The 15,446-nt window shown below is 32.2% G+C and overlaps 3 protein-coding genes and 1 long non-coding RNA gene across 5 annotated transcripts in view; all 4 read left to right on the forward strand.

Moving 5' to 3' along the window:
* LOC111625373 overlaps positions 1 to 3,899 on the forward strand; it is a 14,993-nt gene extending 11,094 nt beyond the window's left edge. The window contains exon 5 of the mRNA XM_023368510.1: positions 3,791 to 3,899. Coding sequence (XP_023224278.1) covers positions 3,791 to 3,899 — 109 coding nt within the window. The remainder of the gene's footprint in view (positions 1 to 3,790) is intronic.
* A 94-nt stretch (positions 3,900 to 3,993) lies between these two features.
* LOC111625355 lies at positions 3,994 to 4,862 on the forward strand. Its single transcript, XR_002756714.1, has 4 exons — positions 3,994 to 4,138; positions 4,216 to 4,292; positions 4,393 to 4,579; positions 4,715 to 4,862. It is a non-coding gene; the product is annotated as an uncharacterized LOC111625355 (long non-coding RNA).
* A 6,970-nt stretch (positions 4,863 to 11,832) lies between these two features.
* LOC111625353 lies at positions 11,833 to 13,955 on the forward strand. Its single transcript, XM_023368493.1, has 5 exons — positions 11,833 to 11,924; positions 12,076 to 12,162; positions 12,222 to 12,384; positions 13,447 to 13,529; positions 13,656 to 13,955. Exons 1-5 carry the CDS (start codon positions 11,899 to 11,901, stop codon positions 13,690 to 13,692), a joined length of 396 nt encoding a protein of 131 aa, XP_023224261.1. The 5' UTR covers positions 11,833 to 11,898; the 3' UTR covers positions 13,693 to 13,955.
* Positions 13,956 to 14,423: 468 nt separating this feature from the next.
* LOC111625351 (nose resistant to fluoxetine protein 6-like) overlaps positions 14,424 to 15,446 on the forward strand; it is an 8,159-nt gene continuing 7,136 nt past the window's right edge. Inside the window, exon 1 of one of the 2 annotated variants that reach the window (XM_023368490.1) lies at positions 14,424 to 14,501. In XM_023368490.1, the coding sequence (XP_023224258.1) occupies positions 14,473 to 14,501 (29 nt within the window). In that variant the 5' untranslated portion in view covers positions 14,424 to 14,472. Of the gene's footprint in view, positions 14,502 to 14,638; positions 15,071 to 15,446 lie in introns of those variants that run through there. The other variant, XM_023368491.1, reaches the window with a different exon arrangement.

Here is a 15,446-nt window from a genome sequence, read left to right on the forward strand (position 1 = left end):
ATTTTTCTCCGTTGCGTGTCGCTTCGCGTTGAATTTTCGTCGATGTTAAGCCTAACGAAGACTATTGTATCGTTAAAAATTATTTTTTTTTTATTTTGTACAAACAAAAATAAATTGAAAAATATAAAAACAATAAAAAATTATACTTCACAAGTTAATTTGATGTCAAAAACGTAAAATATTTGAGTAGCCCAAGACATAGCCAAAGATTGAAGCGCCACAGCACTGGCGAAAATTTAAATTTGCTGACTGGAATTCTTTCAGAAGATTGACGTTTCGGATGATTGACTTTCGGAAAATCGACGCTCTACTGTATATTAAATTAAAAACATCAAAAGTATGAAAATAACTTGAAATTCCTTAAGGCAAATTAACGATGCAATAGAAAATATAAATAAATAAAAAAAATTGTTTGTGAAAAACGCAAGAATAAATTGATTAAAGTCCATTTTAATGAATTATCTTACGACAAAAATAAATTTAACAACGAAAATAGCCAATCGAATCTATTTTATTCTAAAGCACATTACATGATATTAAAGAGAAATTTTTTTTCTATTTGAATGCGCATCGTTTATTTTGATTTCTGTGCTTTAAGTACTTTAGTTTATATCATCAACTGTTTCTACTTCTACTTCTTTTCTCTTTATTCATACAATAGGTGAACAGAATAATGTAATGTGTCTTGCCTTTTATTACAACACAATATTCAGTTATAGTTCGACCTCTAAACTCTTTTTTTTTCTATTCTTTTAGCCCGAAAAGTCTTTCACATTCTTTTCGAGCACATTGTAAATACGAGTAGTTTGGTATAATTTTTTCTCNAACAGAATAATGTAATGTGTCTTGCCTTTTATTACAACACAATATTCAGTTATAGTTCGACCTCTAAACTCTTTTTTTTTCTATTCTTTTAGCCCAAAAAGTCTTTCACATTCTTTTCGAGCACATTGTAAATACGAGTAGTTTGGTATAATTTTTTCTCCTGTTTTAAAAAGAAATTTTATATAATCTTTAAATGTTACTTTAATTAGTTCAAAATTATGAAATTTCCTATTCAAACAAGGTCACTTTCCAAACATTGTATGAGCTTTCTTGTTACATTCACATTCATGTTCCTGACATTAGCATCTTTTTTACTTTTTATAATGGCTTCTTTCACTGTGCAATTCCCGACTTCCCATATTTCTCAAACCTTCCGTNTATGAAATTTCCTATTCAAACAAGGTCACTTTCCAAACATTGTATGAGCTTTCTTGTTACATTCACATTCATGTTCCTGACATTAGCATCTTTTTCACTTTTTATAACGGCTTCTTTCACTGTGCAATTCCCGACTTCCCATATTTCTCAAACCTTCCGTCAGTTGTTCGTTCACACTGTCTAATTGTCTATTCTTCAGTGTTATTTTAGCATTTATTTCGATTTCATCTTAAACAAATCATTATTTTCCGGTTGAATTTGGTTTTTAGAGCATCATTAGGTTTCTCAAAACGTCTTGTAGCTCTTCTTTGCATCCAGATCTATGCAAACGTATTGTTTTTAATATTTTACCGTTGAGTTTTATTTTATTACTGTTGGTTTCCAGTATTCCTTTACATTTTGTATATAATTGCTGNATTAGGATTCTCAGACGTCTTGTAGCTCTTCTTTCCTGTTTGCATCCAGATCTATGCAAACTTGTGTTTAATATTTTAACGTTGAATTTTATTTTATTATTGTTGGTTTCCTGTATTCCTTTATATTTTGTATATAATTGCTGAGTAAAATAAGCGATAATTTACTGTCTGTTGTTTCAATTGAATCTTTTTTTACTTGACTCGGAACTGTCTTGTATGATACCGTAAAATATACTTAGAAAAAGTCACATAACAACTGACACATTAGACTTTACACATAACAAAATTGAAAAAAATTAGAGTAATTTTTGCCAGTGCAACATATTAATATGGTCGTATTTAGAAGAAATTCTTTCGTGAAATTATTAAATTCTTCTTGTTTATTCTGCATAAAATATTGTATTTGTTGCTAAGCCATTGATTGAAGGTAAAAATCTCTTAGATGGTATTTGTGACAAATGTTCCCGTTGCTGCAATTAGTCGATTGATTTTTCGACTAGAACACTCGTATAATACTAATTCGCAAATAGTTACAAATTGTTTCAGAAATAAACATACGAATATTTTTGTGTGTAAAATCTCTTGGCTAAATTGTGCCAAAAAGCGTGATAATCGAAAATCGCACACCTCGACACGGGTGCAACACAGATTATCGTTGAGGTTAAAACAAAATTCTAAAATAGATATAACAATACAGTTTTGATCGCATTACAACTGTTCTAATATCGCTGTAATCGATTTCCTAGAATTATTTACCGTTACTACATATTTGGCTGTCGTTGATTCCCTGAAATCATCGATGTTATTGTTAAATTCGACGCAACACCGAATTTCCGATTTGGTTATAAATGTTTACATAATTTTTAAAACAAAGAGTTAATAAATATCCAACTTTATTATGATATATAAATATTGATTTTAAATATGTGAAGTCACTATGCATATTTAAAAAGTACAAAAATAGATTTAAATTAATTAAAACAATTACAGAATATATCTAGTAATAAAAACAAATAATAGCGAGTTTTCCTCCGGTTTTCGAAGTACAGTATAGCGGATAATGGCGTTTTGTATATTAAGATTCATCATTCTTTAGAATATAAGTTCATCGGGAAAACCTGAGTAGAACATTTCTGGACACGACGGATCGATTGAAGTGTTCCAAGAGGGAAGGCGGCACACGTACGGAATAATCTGCTGAAAGAGTTGCGAGAGATACTTAATGAATCGATGAGACCTTCGAGAACACTTACGTACAAGAGACAACATATTTTGATAATAGTTTAATAGGAATTGTGGAAGAGATATCTGCTGAAGAAGGAATTGGGATATCAAAATGCAATTTGTCCTATTATCACGTGGGTTTTTTTTTTTTTTTGTTAGTCATCTCAACTCGTTGTTGTTTTCAAGGAAAATTCGGTATCAGCTCATAACTACGAAAAGATAAATGTCAAAGTTCGACACCGATAAGACTTAAATGTTTGTCTATCCTCATCATTGTGTATCTTTAAATAGGAATTGTTTAATGATTTTTGGTGATTTAGATCTAGAACTTCTGTGAGACAAATTTTGATAGCGAGTCGGAGCTTGAAACCACACTGCACATTTTCCGAGGCCTACTCTCTTTAAGCAACAACTCGCCAACGACGAACTACTAGGTCAACAACGTCGTCACTAGCCACCAAGCCGCAAGTCACCCTGCTATTAAATTTTACTGTGATATATTGTTGTATATGGATCAACAATGCGATCTCTGTATATATAACTGTCCATCAGCCAAAATGGCACTCTGTACTGTATAATTGTATCTGGATTATTTTTTATTATTGTGATGCGGGTCAATTATCTTATTTTTCCTCATCCTGCCAAGCTTTAAACTTTCATTTCTTTACTCCCTCCTTTTCTTCTTTCTTTATTTTCCTATATGGGCTACGTCTCACAACAGCTCTCTACCTATAAACGAAACTAAACTAAAGTTTGAAGCTTCACAAGTAAAAAGTCTTCATTAAGCAAGTATTTAACACATTTCTAAATAATGCAATTTTAATATAACTTTTAAATTATTACGTACACATAATGAAAAAGTTACTTAAGCTATTGTTAATTAAATGATATAAATTTATATTTTAGTAAATTGATGTGAAAATAAAATATTAATTGCCTTCATTTAGAATTGTTCTCGGCATATTCATTGCATGGGTAGGATTGGCAACGTTAACAGAAATATTAATGAGACTTCATATTATTCCTTTGAAGGCGAGTAAACGTAAGTCTTTNTAGCTCTCTAGCCTCTATCATGACAAATCTTGGTACAGATCAGAAATTACAAAATAGATTATATATTGTATATGTAAATTGATAATGTAATTAAACAGTATTTTATAAGTTTGATAAGTAAAATAATAAGAAAAATTTAATAAGTGATAATAAATATTGCAGATGGTATATATCAGTTTATTGATCCAGAACAGAAGTTATCGAAGTATGCACCAAAGTGGTGGAAAGTACTTCGTAATAATGTAAATACCATTTTGAAGTTTGACCAATTTTAAACATATTATTAACGTATCTAATTTTAACTTTATTTATTATTTAGGGAATTGATAATAGAAAAAATATCTTGACTTTTCATTTTCGTATAGAAATATACGTTGATTGTCATTTACTAGTAAAGTAAGTATATTGTTGAATTTGAAATATTATTTGTATTCAAACTAAAGTTTAAAACTATATTGATGTAGAAAAATATAAACAAAGTTTATTTTTTAATTAGTGATAAAATAGCAAGGCATTATTACTATCTTCAATTGCGTGAAAATGTCATTAAGTACAACCAAAGCATAAATGAAGAGAGAGCATTTCTCTTAGCAGCTTATGCTTTACAGGCAGATTTTGGGAATTATAATAAAAATATTCATGTTGGAAGATATTTTGAACCACAAAAATACTTTCCTCTTTCAGTAAGCAATGTTTATTTAAATTTTAATTAACTAATAATTATTAATTTTTTTATGGTTTTGACAATGTGATTAACTTTACAAATGTTTGTATATATTAAAAACCAAAAATTAAATTTAAGAAAAAATGTTTTACAGATAATTTTGAGAGTAGGTGAAGCATACATAATTAAATATGTGCCTGCTATGCATAAAGATTATACAGGTTTGAGTTGTGGAGAAGCTGAAATTGGTTATATAAAAGAGGCATCGAACCATGTATCATGTCATAATCTTCATTTTTATATTAATTTTAATTTTCACAAAAAACGCAAAAAAACTTTGCCAGATTCACTAGATAGTGCACGTGTAAAAAGAAACGACATACCACATAAAACAAGAGAGAATGAAAACCACATTCCGTTGCCATATTAATTACATCTTGGCTATGGCCAAGAGAATTAACTACAATTGCTGCTGAAATGTGCTAGGCACACCTGGAGACTAAATCATAAAGCTTGTAAAACTCTATAATGGAACAATACAACTGATGCTACTTTACTCGGCCTGTGGCTGTGGTCGTGTAACTAGTAAAAATTCAGTAGCAAGTAAATTACTCTTTTCAAAGACAGTTTGCCATCAGAATTTCAAAGTGCTGCATGTGAGGGTCCAAAACCCTTTTGTTTTAGAATAGTATCACCCCTCTAATAAACCTTGTAATTAGGTGTAAAGAAAAAAGAAGACTTCTGCTGTCGATGACCGAGACGATCTCGTCAAAAAAAAATCGTTAGTATATCAATAAAAGAAATCTTCTCCATTTGTTTAAAGTTAATTCTATAGACGTTAATATCAACAAGAAGGGAATAAGAGATGTTTTTTTTAACCCCTCTTTGGTTGCAGGTGACACGTGGTCACAGCAATAAATCGCCTCGTTCGTAGTCAAACGCAACGTTTTATATAAACAATATCTAGATACTTGAATCAAGGTTGCTTCTAGATATCTAGATAGTTGACCAGGTTAAAGAAATTATTGTCAGATGAATGTTAATTTATGGATGAGAGCCGTCAAACCTATAGAAATTTATATTATAAAATCATACCTTCTATAAACATATCAATAAATTAAACAAACCTCTCTGTGCCAGTGGTCTGTACTNTATCATTAATCAATGTCATAATCTTCATTTTTATATTAATTTTAATTTTCACAAAAACACAAAAACTCTTTGCCAGATCCACTAGATAGTGCACGTGTAAACAGAAACGACATACCACATAAAACAAGAGAGAATAAAAACCACATTCTGTTGCCATATTAATTACATCTTGGCTATGGCCAAGAGAATTAACTACAATTGCTGCTAAAATGTGCTAGGCACACCTGGGACTAAATCATAAAGCTTGTAAAACTCTATAATGGAACAATACAACTGATGCTACTTTACTCGGCCTGTGGCTGTGGTCATGTAACTAGTAAAAATTCAGTAGCAAGTAAATTACTCTCTTCAGAGACAGTTTGCCGTCAGAATTTCAAAGTGCTGCATGTGAAGGTCCAAAACCCTTTTGTTTTAGAATAGTATCACCCCTCTAATAAACCTCGTAATTAGGTGTAAAGAAAAAAGAAGACTTCTGCTGTCGATGACCGAAACGATCTCCTCAAAAAAAATCGTTAGTCTATCAATAAAAGAAATCTTCTCCATTTGTTTAAAGGTAATTCTATAGACGTTAATATCAACAAGAAGAAAATAAAAGATGTTTTTTTAACCCCTCTTTGGTTGCAGGTAACACGTGGTCACAACAATAAATCCCCTCATTCGTAATCAAATGCGACGTTTTATATAAACAATATCTAGATAGTGACCAGGTTAAAGAAATTATTGTCAGATGAATGTTTATTTATGGATGAGAGCCGTCAAACCTATAGAAATTTATATTATAAAATCATACCTTCTATAAACATATCAATAAATTAAACAAACCTCTCTGTGCCAGTGGTCTGTACTAGCTATATCCAGACATCAACACACGAACAGGTGTGTGTATAGATCATGAATGATGTCTTAGTTCTCACCCTTGCAAAAAGAGTATAAAGAGGGTTTGGATGCAGTCCACAGGGCGGACATTCACAAGGCAGACATTTCCAAGATGAACATCGACTGCCACATCTACTGACCCATACCACCACCCTAACCATCGCTACCTCGCCATAACTGCCGTGACGATCCAGGAACGTTATTACCAACGACCCGTATCACGGTTCGGGAACTTAGAGGTATTTTCTTTTTGGATATCTATTTGTATACTCTCCTTCTGCAAAGTCTCTCTCCAAGAGGTCTCCCTCTCGTCTCTTAATTTAACTTAGAGAATAGAGATTAGATGTTCCATATGAAAGACGAATCATTATTGCGACATAGAATAGAATTTTTGTAGCTCTTCACCTTCATGTTTGATATGTAGAATTTTATAGTTGTTTATTAAATGTGTTATTCTTGTTCAACCTATGTATTTATTTGGGAACTTGTCAATTTATCCATTGATCTCCCCACTCATTGCATTTGGACTTCCTATAAAACTGTCCTGTGACAGAGCCCCGTTAAGCGGGGACAACTAACCCTTTTGGTTCTCACAAAGTGGTGTCAGGAATGGGATAAAGCCAACTTACAGGCTTACGACAGGTGTCCTTCCAAAACAGGTTGTCCGTGAAACCCAGGTTGGCTGCCTTAGACAGGTTTTGTCATATATCAACGTATTAATAGGTCAGATAGATAGAACATAAGTTAATTGTAGGTACAGTGGTGCCTCGTATAACGTACTTAATATGTTCCAGGTGCACGTCCCTTAAGTGAATAGTCCGTTATACGAAACGCATTTTCCCATAGAAATACATGTTAAAACATACAATTCGTTCTGCAGCATAAAATAACCATACTGTACCATAAAAAATGAAAATGGAGCAGTCACCAATTATGCCGGATAGTCACATGTTCTGAGGAGGAGGTGGAGGAACACTTTCTTCACACATTCATACAGATACAGACTTTTTACACATTGCAGCAGGTCTTTTTTATATTTTTTAATCAGATTCAGATTCAGGAGAGGCTACCGGAGCTTGCAGGGTCAACTCCTCTTGTTCCATCCTTTGTTTTTTCAGGAAGCCTGCTGGCTTCTTGAAAAAACATGTCCATGGTGGTCTGTTTCTCTCTCTTCTTCAACACCTGTCAGAAATGACGGGCAAGGGTGTCATTGTAGAAATCATCGATACTGTTGGCCTCAGCTCTGTTTGGATAATGAGTGTTGGTAAACTCTTGAACCTCTCCCCATACGACAAGGAAGTTTTTGTCAACTTTCACTCCTTCTTATGATTTCTTGCATTGTTTCACTTGAAATCACTTTTCTGTTTTTTTTTAGAAGCCATGATTTGCACAACACTTGAATAAATGTTAATACCCTGCACTGTGTTGATATACCTAATAAACAAGGAAGAAAGCCTAATCCCAACGCTCTGTACTTCAGATATACTGATAATATATTCTAATAATACTAATATATTATAAAAATAGCAGATTGTCATTGGCAACGGTAAAAGAGTGGAAACATCATTCGCACTTGTTCGTAGAAAGTCCATTGGTCGCCTCACGTAACTGCCGAACGGAAAGTCCGTTATTCGCAGTGTCTGTTGTTCAAGGCATACATTATACGAGGCACCCCTGTAGTTTAAAATAAAATGAAAGCAGAAAATCGTCAAGCCACCTTAGGTGGTGTAGTCAGTTTTGTTCCCTTTTACTCTTCTTCTCAGGAAATTCCGAGGAGAGAATAAATTAATTCTTTGATTCCTTAAGTGATGTTGCTAAACTTGCAGCTTGGTCAAAAGCGCAGACACTGGCAGTCGCTAAGCTTAAGCTCGCAGGAATTGCGCAAGAGTTTGTTTGGAAGGACAGGTGCATAAAAGATGTAGAGGATTTTGACACTTTCAAAAAAGTGCTGGTTGAATGCTTTGAGAGAGAGTCCTATCTGTTTAAATTACAAAAAATTTTACGGATGTGTCCAGCAACGTGGGAAAGACGTCCAAACGTTTGCTGTGCAGTTACAATCCCTTGCGACAGAAACAGAGATTGAGCATGTTGAAGCGAATGAGGCAGAAATAACTATAATTAAAAGAATACAGGAACGGGAGTTAGACGAACGCTTACAGGTACAATTTTTGAACTGTCTGGATATAAAGATTAAACAGAGAGTCATGTCCAGAGAACCAGATACTTTCAATGAGGCATTAAAGGTAGCAATTAATGAGGAATCAATTGAAACCATTACTAACCAACCTCGCGGAATCATAAGAACCGTAACGGAACTCCCCACCGGAACTATGGGAGAGGTTGACAAAAGAGATAAGAGAGATTAAGGCCCGAATATACGAGCTAAGCAGAGAATATAATAGTCCAAATAATAAATCAGATAGATACATCGGTCTACCCCTAAAACGACCGCGGACAGGTAGAGACACGGATTATCAAGCAGATAGATGCCCGCCGATAAAGCGAAAAGCAGACTTAAGAGGAAATTAGGAAAGTCTCCATTCTAAATTTATAGGAAAGATGGGACTCATACGAACCCAAGGAAAACCCATTATTCTGGGGTAATATTTCTGCGAAGTTTCAGGTCGATCCCGGCCTAGAACATACAATCATACCACATGAGTTAGCCAATAAATTAAGAGAGAAGGCACATGTAAAATTTGGTGTCAAAAGCAGAATTAATAGCATAAGCAAGCGGAAAATAAAAACAATAAGTGTAGTTATACCTAATTTCAAATTAAGAGGGTACAAATTTGCCCATACATGTAAAATAGTTAGATCCCAGATTACCCATCCATGTCAGGGACTTTTCGGAAGAGATATTCTTGAGTCTGAAGAAATTAGTATAGATGCCGCAAATGATCGAATCATATTACCTAACAGAAAAATAGTTCATTTTTGTACAGCAATAGCACCGCATCTCCGCAGTGAAAAAAAAAACGGAGAAGAAAAAGAAGACAAACAGAAAAAATTAATTTAATACGACTTCGGCCGCAAATAATTCCACGAAATGGGCACGCAAAATGGTTGTATCTCCTATTTTTTTGTTAAGTTAATCTTCAAATACTTGCATAGTGTTTCCGTATTGGTGATACGCATATGTTAATTTCTGAAATAACTTTGCTAAACTCAGCGACAGAGTGTAAAAACATAAATGAAAAACTTTGTTCGAGCGAAGAGAGCAAAACGACTTGTATACTACATGTTTTAATTTGTATACAGCCGACCCCCCTATAAGATCATAGATACGTTTCGTTCTTTATGAATCAATTTTATACGAGTCCTTGCCAATCACAGCCCGACACGTGTGAAGTTTACGGACTACCGCTGTTTGAAAGGTTTTCTTCCATAAAATTAATCGATTCTAGACTAATCCGACTCAACATTTCCAAAATACGTATATATTTTTTGGGAATAATCCGTATAAACTATGCTATAAACAAAAAATTGTAGGATTACTTACCGAGTGTGCACCGTTCGACGTCGCCATTGCTTAAGCTTGTTTTCGTCGCGGACCAGCGCACCAAACTGCGGCCGCGATTTCTTATGTTATTTTTCTGCGAAAACTTCGTTGAACTTTGGAGACATCATTAATATAAATAATTTTTATCGCCGTTGAATAAGAAATGTTTCTTTCACAAGAAATGTATAAAATTACAGTACTGTATTAGACTTACAGTACATAATTTACATACTGTACAGACGATAGTTCACCTAAACTCTCCGTAGCGTAGCGCCAGGCGGCGGAAAGCATATATATAATTATAATAAAGTTACAATAAATTAAGTTAATATATAATTATACGTACAGTACCTAATTTATATATAATACTGTACAGACGATAGTAAACTCAATTTACCCGCCTAAATTCTCCGTAGCGTGGCGTTAGACGGCAGATAGTAGTTCGGCTGCCCGATGACGTTTTTCCGAATTATAGGAGTTTTTTACCAGGTTTGAAGGGATACCGTCGCAATTTTTTCGCCGTCTTATAAGAATCGTAATTATAGGAACCCATGTTATAGGGGTCTACTGTACTGATGAAACTAAGATACAGACTAAAATTTAATATTCAAAAAAACGACATGTGTTCAGCTGAAGCACATGAAAAACTACAATACCGAATACTGTTAACGGCGTGTCCCGAAAAAAAGGTATTGGTACAATCTTTTATATTAAATTTAATAACGAATTAGAGTAGAAATTTATATTAATCGTTTGAAAATACACAATCTAAGTTATTTCTTCGGGTCTTCGCTACTCTCTCCAAAACACTTTTTTTAGCTGAATACAAAGACAAAATTTCCTTACTCAAAAAGTTCTCCACTTAAATTATGATAATTGAAAAAAATTTACACTGCTTATTTCTGGCAGAAAAGCAATCGTATTCTTGATGCAGAAAATTAATAATTCGCTCGGCTAAAGCTGATTATTAATGAATGTAAAAGGACGGTTAAAATTTGAAAAAATAAGAGCAATGAATTACTAATAGCAAATTACCACTGAAAGACTTTATTTTTTTGTGTATCATATAGATGGAAATCACTATTTGCACAATACAAAAGAATATGTAATGTAAGGAAGTTTCCGGTGAAACTTTGATCAGAAGTACAACAGGACGGCTCGAAACATTAAAAAGTGAGACAAATGTTCAAAAATTATATGAAAAAATCTGTAATAAGAAAGGAAAATGTACTCTTAAAACGAAACAAATTATTCGTTTTTATACGAATTCTGTCTTGTATTAAAAAAAATTGCAAAACGAAATCATGAGTGACACTCCATTAACTTGTAGGCTAAACATTTTGGATTGCTGAAAGGAGAATGATTCACTAGGAAAATTGAAATTGCGTTATTTGAAAATATGTAGAGCAATTAATTAATTAAACTTAGTTTTAAGTTATTATTTATTCAGAATTACGAAGGATAACCGAATATATTCGAGTATCGAATGATGCATTTATTCAGTTATTCTGTTTTAATTTAATTTTGAGAAACTCGAAGCAATCGACTAAAAATCCACTCGTATTTACCTAATCCTGTGCAATTCCGTTAGTTTTTGTATAAAATTTCTATCAAATTGCAAAATATGTGCGGACGAGGCCGGCTATTTTATTTGTTCGATTTATAAAACTCATACTTGATACAAAATATTTTTTATATTTATGTATTTTTTATAAAAATAACAATACTTATATTTTAAAGATAAATATACTAACATCTTCAAGAGTGTGGATCTTCTTTTATTCGAAATTATTCTCCAAGGCCTCACTATGATGGAATCATTCTTCTTTTACAGGTAAGATCATTTTAATTTAATCGTTACATATAAATACAATTTTCGAAGAACATTTACATTCTCTATCATATTAATAATAGTAACATTTATAGATTTTTGGCAAAAATACTTTTGTGTTTAAAATTAATAACGAATAATATTTTTTGGCTAGCGGGTTTATGGTAATGTATCTGAGACAAAAAACTGGACGAAACTCTGCGAAATACTATATCATGTTTTTAGTCAAGCGAGTTATCAGGTAAAATATTTAACTCTTATTGTCATTGGTTCGTGTATTATATTTTGTTCGTGTTGCAGATACACACTTCCGATATTCTTCGCTTTGGGCTTCGTAATTCTTCTGCCTCTTCTTGGAGAAGGTCCTCATTGGGATATTATTATTAGTCAGGCAAAATACACAGAAAGAGAATGGTGGAAATATATCACTCATGTTCATATTTACTCAATCGGTGGATCGACGGTAAATGTATAAAAGTTAAAATTCAGATTTTGATTTAAGTTTTAGATATTATCAATGATCACGTAAAAATTTGCATTCACTCAAATTGTTTTGAATAAACCAATGTATTAGATATATGCAATTTATCGTTAAGCCACAAATGTTTCTAATGTGTAACATCTAAGGAAATCTGAAGTGTGTGTGAACGTTTCTTCACTTTAAACGGTTGTATAACTATGTATTGTTTAAGACGTTTTCTATTTGACTATTCGAAAGGTCAATTGTTTCTTAAAAGAAACAACACTGGCTATAAATTTTGCAACTTTTATCAGTGAGAAAATTCAGTAGACCAATAAATGTAGTTTTCGAGTGATACGAAAAATGTCTAAACTTACACTTCAAATCGTTACATTTTACTAAATTTTTAAAAGTTTTTTTATAAATAAAAACATTCTTTACGAAATCCTTTTAACAAATTATTATTAGAATTTATCGATAATCAATAGTACTGTAGATCAAAACCAGCGTATCTCTAGTAAAGGTTGCTGTCACTTCTGCAATTCCTGTGTCTTAACAAAGACACGTTAATGAAATAAGCACAGTTTACACGTCGCAGAAAACAGATACCAAGACCGTTAGTTAGTTTAATGGTTACATAGTGATTTGTTTAGAAAAATTCTCTCGTAATTGGTTCAAAAAGGGAATTTATTGGGTTTTTATTAATTATATTACATTGTAATGTGCAGAAAACTAAATAACATCCGAAATCTATTACATCTCTTTGTATAGATTATTACTATTTTTATAAAGGTAAAAAAGTAAAATGTGAGACGTATAAATGGAAAATTTTATTAAAGAAAAGTTTTTATTTAAATATAGTGAAAATATTTAGCGCTGCAGAATAAATGGGAGTTTATAAAATAAAAATACGTCAATGTGAACTTTTGTTATTTGTGCAAGTCTATTTTAATGTATTTATGGAAATTACTTGTATTTGTGTGTATGATACATTCATATATAAATAGAATGAAATATTAGTAGTTTTATCAGTTTTTAATTTTTCTGTTTTATAAAAAATTTTAGGAGTTTTTCGACGTAATATGGTTCATCAGTGGGTTGTTGCAACTTTCCATCTTAATGTCACTGTTGTTATATATTGTTGACAGGTAAAAGAATTCGACAATTTATTTTTTATAAATAGATAAAAATGTATTTTTATTTTTGTAATATGATTCCCTGATATAATGCTAAATCGATTACATAAGCTTTAGTAAACTGTTTAAACTATTTAGGAGAGATCCGTATGGGATGATGTCTATTGGTCCGTAACGAAAAGACATATATGGCCGTGATACTACACGTGGCCTAGATTCATGAAATACATCTGTACATACTTACATAATGTATTTGTTTACTATTTGCAAACATGACAAACCGGAAAAAAGAAACAAATAACAGTTTTAGAAATGTAAGGCAACGTCTAGGAACACTTACTTTAATTTTGAATATACTACAGCGATTATTGTCATATTTTAAGTTTTTCACATATAGTACTCATGTCAGTCATACATCGCAGATAAATTACGCTCGGCCATTAAACACATTATTCATCTCCTTTAAGTTTTACGTCTTCAGAATGGACACATATTAAACAAATATATTACCGTTTCTGTATTGCATGAATGTCTGGCTCGTATAGAATATTTGTTGCTTGCAGCGCCAAGAGCTCAATAGTGGTAAGATTTGATATTAATTTTTTAAAGAATTCTTTTTAGCTTGTTACTAAATTTCACACACTTGGTTGTACAGGTAACCCCCGTATAACACGGCACTTCTATAGCACGGATTCGCTCTAACACGGTTCGAGAATTGGGTAAAACCCTCGTACAAAAGGAAATGTAATAAATTTTTACATACTTAAGTAATAATAGTTCACGAAAATTATTATTTTCGTGAACTATTAGTACTTAAGTATGTGAATTTTCTNATATAAATAGAATGAAATATTAGTAGTTTTATCAGTTTTTAATTTTTCTGTTTTATAAAAAATTTTAGGAGTTTTTCGACGTAATATGGTTCATCAGTGGGTTGTTGCAACTTTCCATCTTAATGTCACTGTTGTTATATATTGTTGACAGGTAAAAGAATTCGACAATTTATTTTTTATAAATAGATAAAAATGTATTTTTATTTTTGTAATATGATTCCCTGATATAATGCTAAATCGATTACATAAGCTTTAGTAAACTGTTTAAACTATTTAGGAGAGATCCGTATGGGATGATGTCTATTGGTCCGTAACGAAAAACATGTATGGCCGTGATACTACACGTGGCCTAGATTCATGAAATACATCTGTACATACTTACATAATGTATTTGTTTACTATTTGCAAACATGACAAACCGGAAAAAAGAAACAAATAACAGTTTTAGAAATGTAAGGCAACGTCTAGGAACACTTACTTTAATTTTGAATATACTACAGCGATTATTGTCATATTTTAAGTTTTTCACATATAGTACTCATGTCGGTCATACATCGCAGATAAATTACGCTCGGCCATTAAACACATTATTCATCTCCTTTAAGTTTTACGTCTTCAGAATGGACACATATTAAACAAATATATTACCGTTTCTGTATTGCATGAATGTCTGGCTCGTATAGAATATTTGTTGCTTGCAGCGCCAAGAGCTCAATAGTGGTAAGATTTGATATTAATTTTTTAAAGAATTCTTTTTAGCTTGTTACTAAATTTCACACACTTGGTTGTACAGGTAACCCCCGTATAACACGGCACTTCTATAGCACGGATTCGCTCTAACACGGTTCGAGAATTGGGTAAAACCCTCGTACAAAAGGAAATGTAATAAATTTTTACATACTTAAGTAATAATAGTTCACGAAAATTATTATTTTCGTGAACTATTAGTATTTAAGTATGTGAATTTTCTCTTCTCGCCTTCTGTCGATACACATGGTCCTTCTCGAAACTTGTTTCAATGTTGCCAGATCGCGACGCTTCTGCTTCTGATGTTGCCGAATGTTTTTCCCTTATTCCATACTTGCTTTATTCTTCA

The sequence above is a fragment of the Centruroides sculpturatus genome, unplaced genomic scaffold, assembly GCF_000671375.1.
Source record: "Centruroides sculpturatus isolate CEXI.00-Female unplaced genomic scaffold, Cexi_2.0 scaffold247, whole genome shotgun sequence".
Taxonomy (NCBI): Eukaryota; Metazoa; Arthropoda; class Arachnida; order Scorpiones; family Buthidae; genus Centruroides; species Centruroides sculpturatus.

Excerpts from the sequence above, each read along its gene's own strand:
- LOC111625353 (XM_023368493.1), top strand. The coding sequence starts at position 11,899 with ATGATGGAATCATTCTTCTTTTACAG. Across the intron at positions 11,925-12,075 it reads GAATCATTCTTCTTTTACAG|CGGGTTTATGGTAATGTATC; the intron begins GTAAGATCATTT and ends TTTTTTGGCTAG. Across the intron at positions 12,163-12,221 it reads TTAGTCAAGCGAGTTATCAG|ATACACACTTCCGATATTCT; the intron begins GTAAAATATTTA and ends TTCGTGTTGCAG.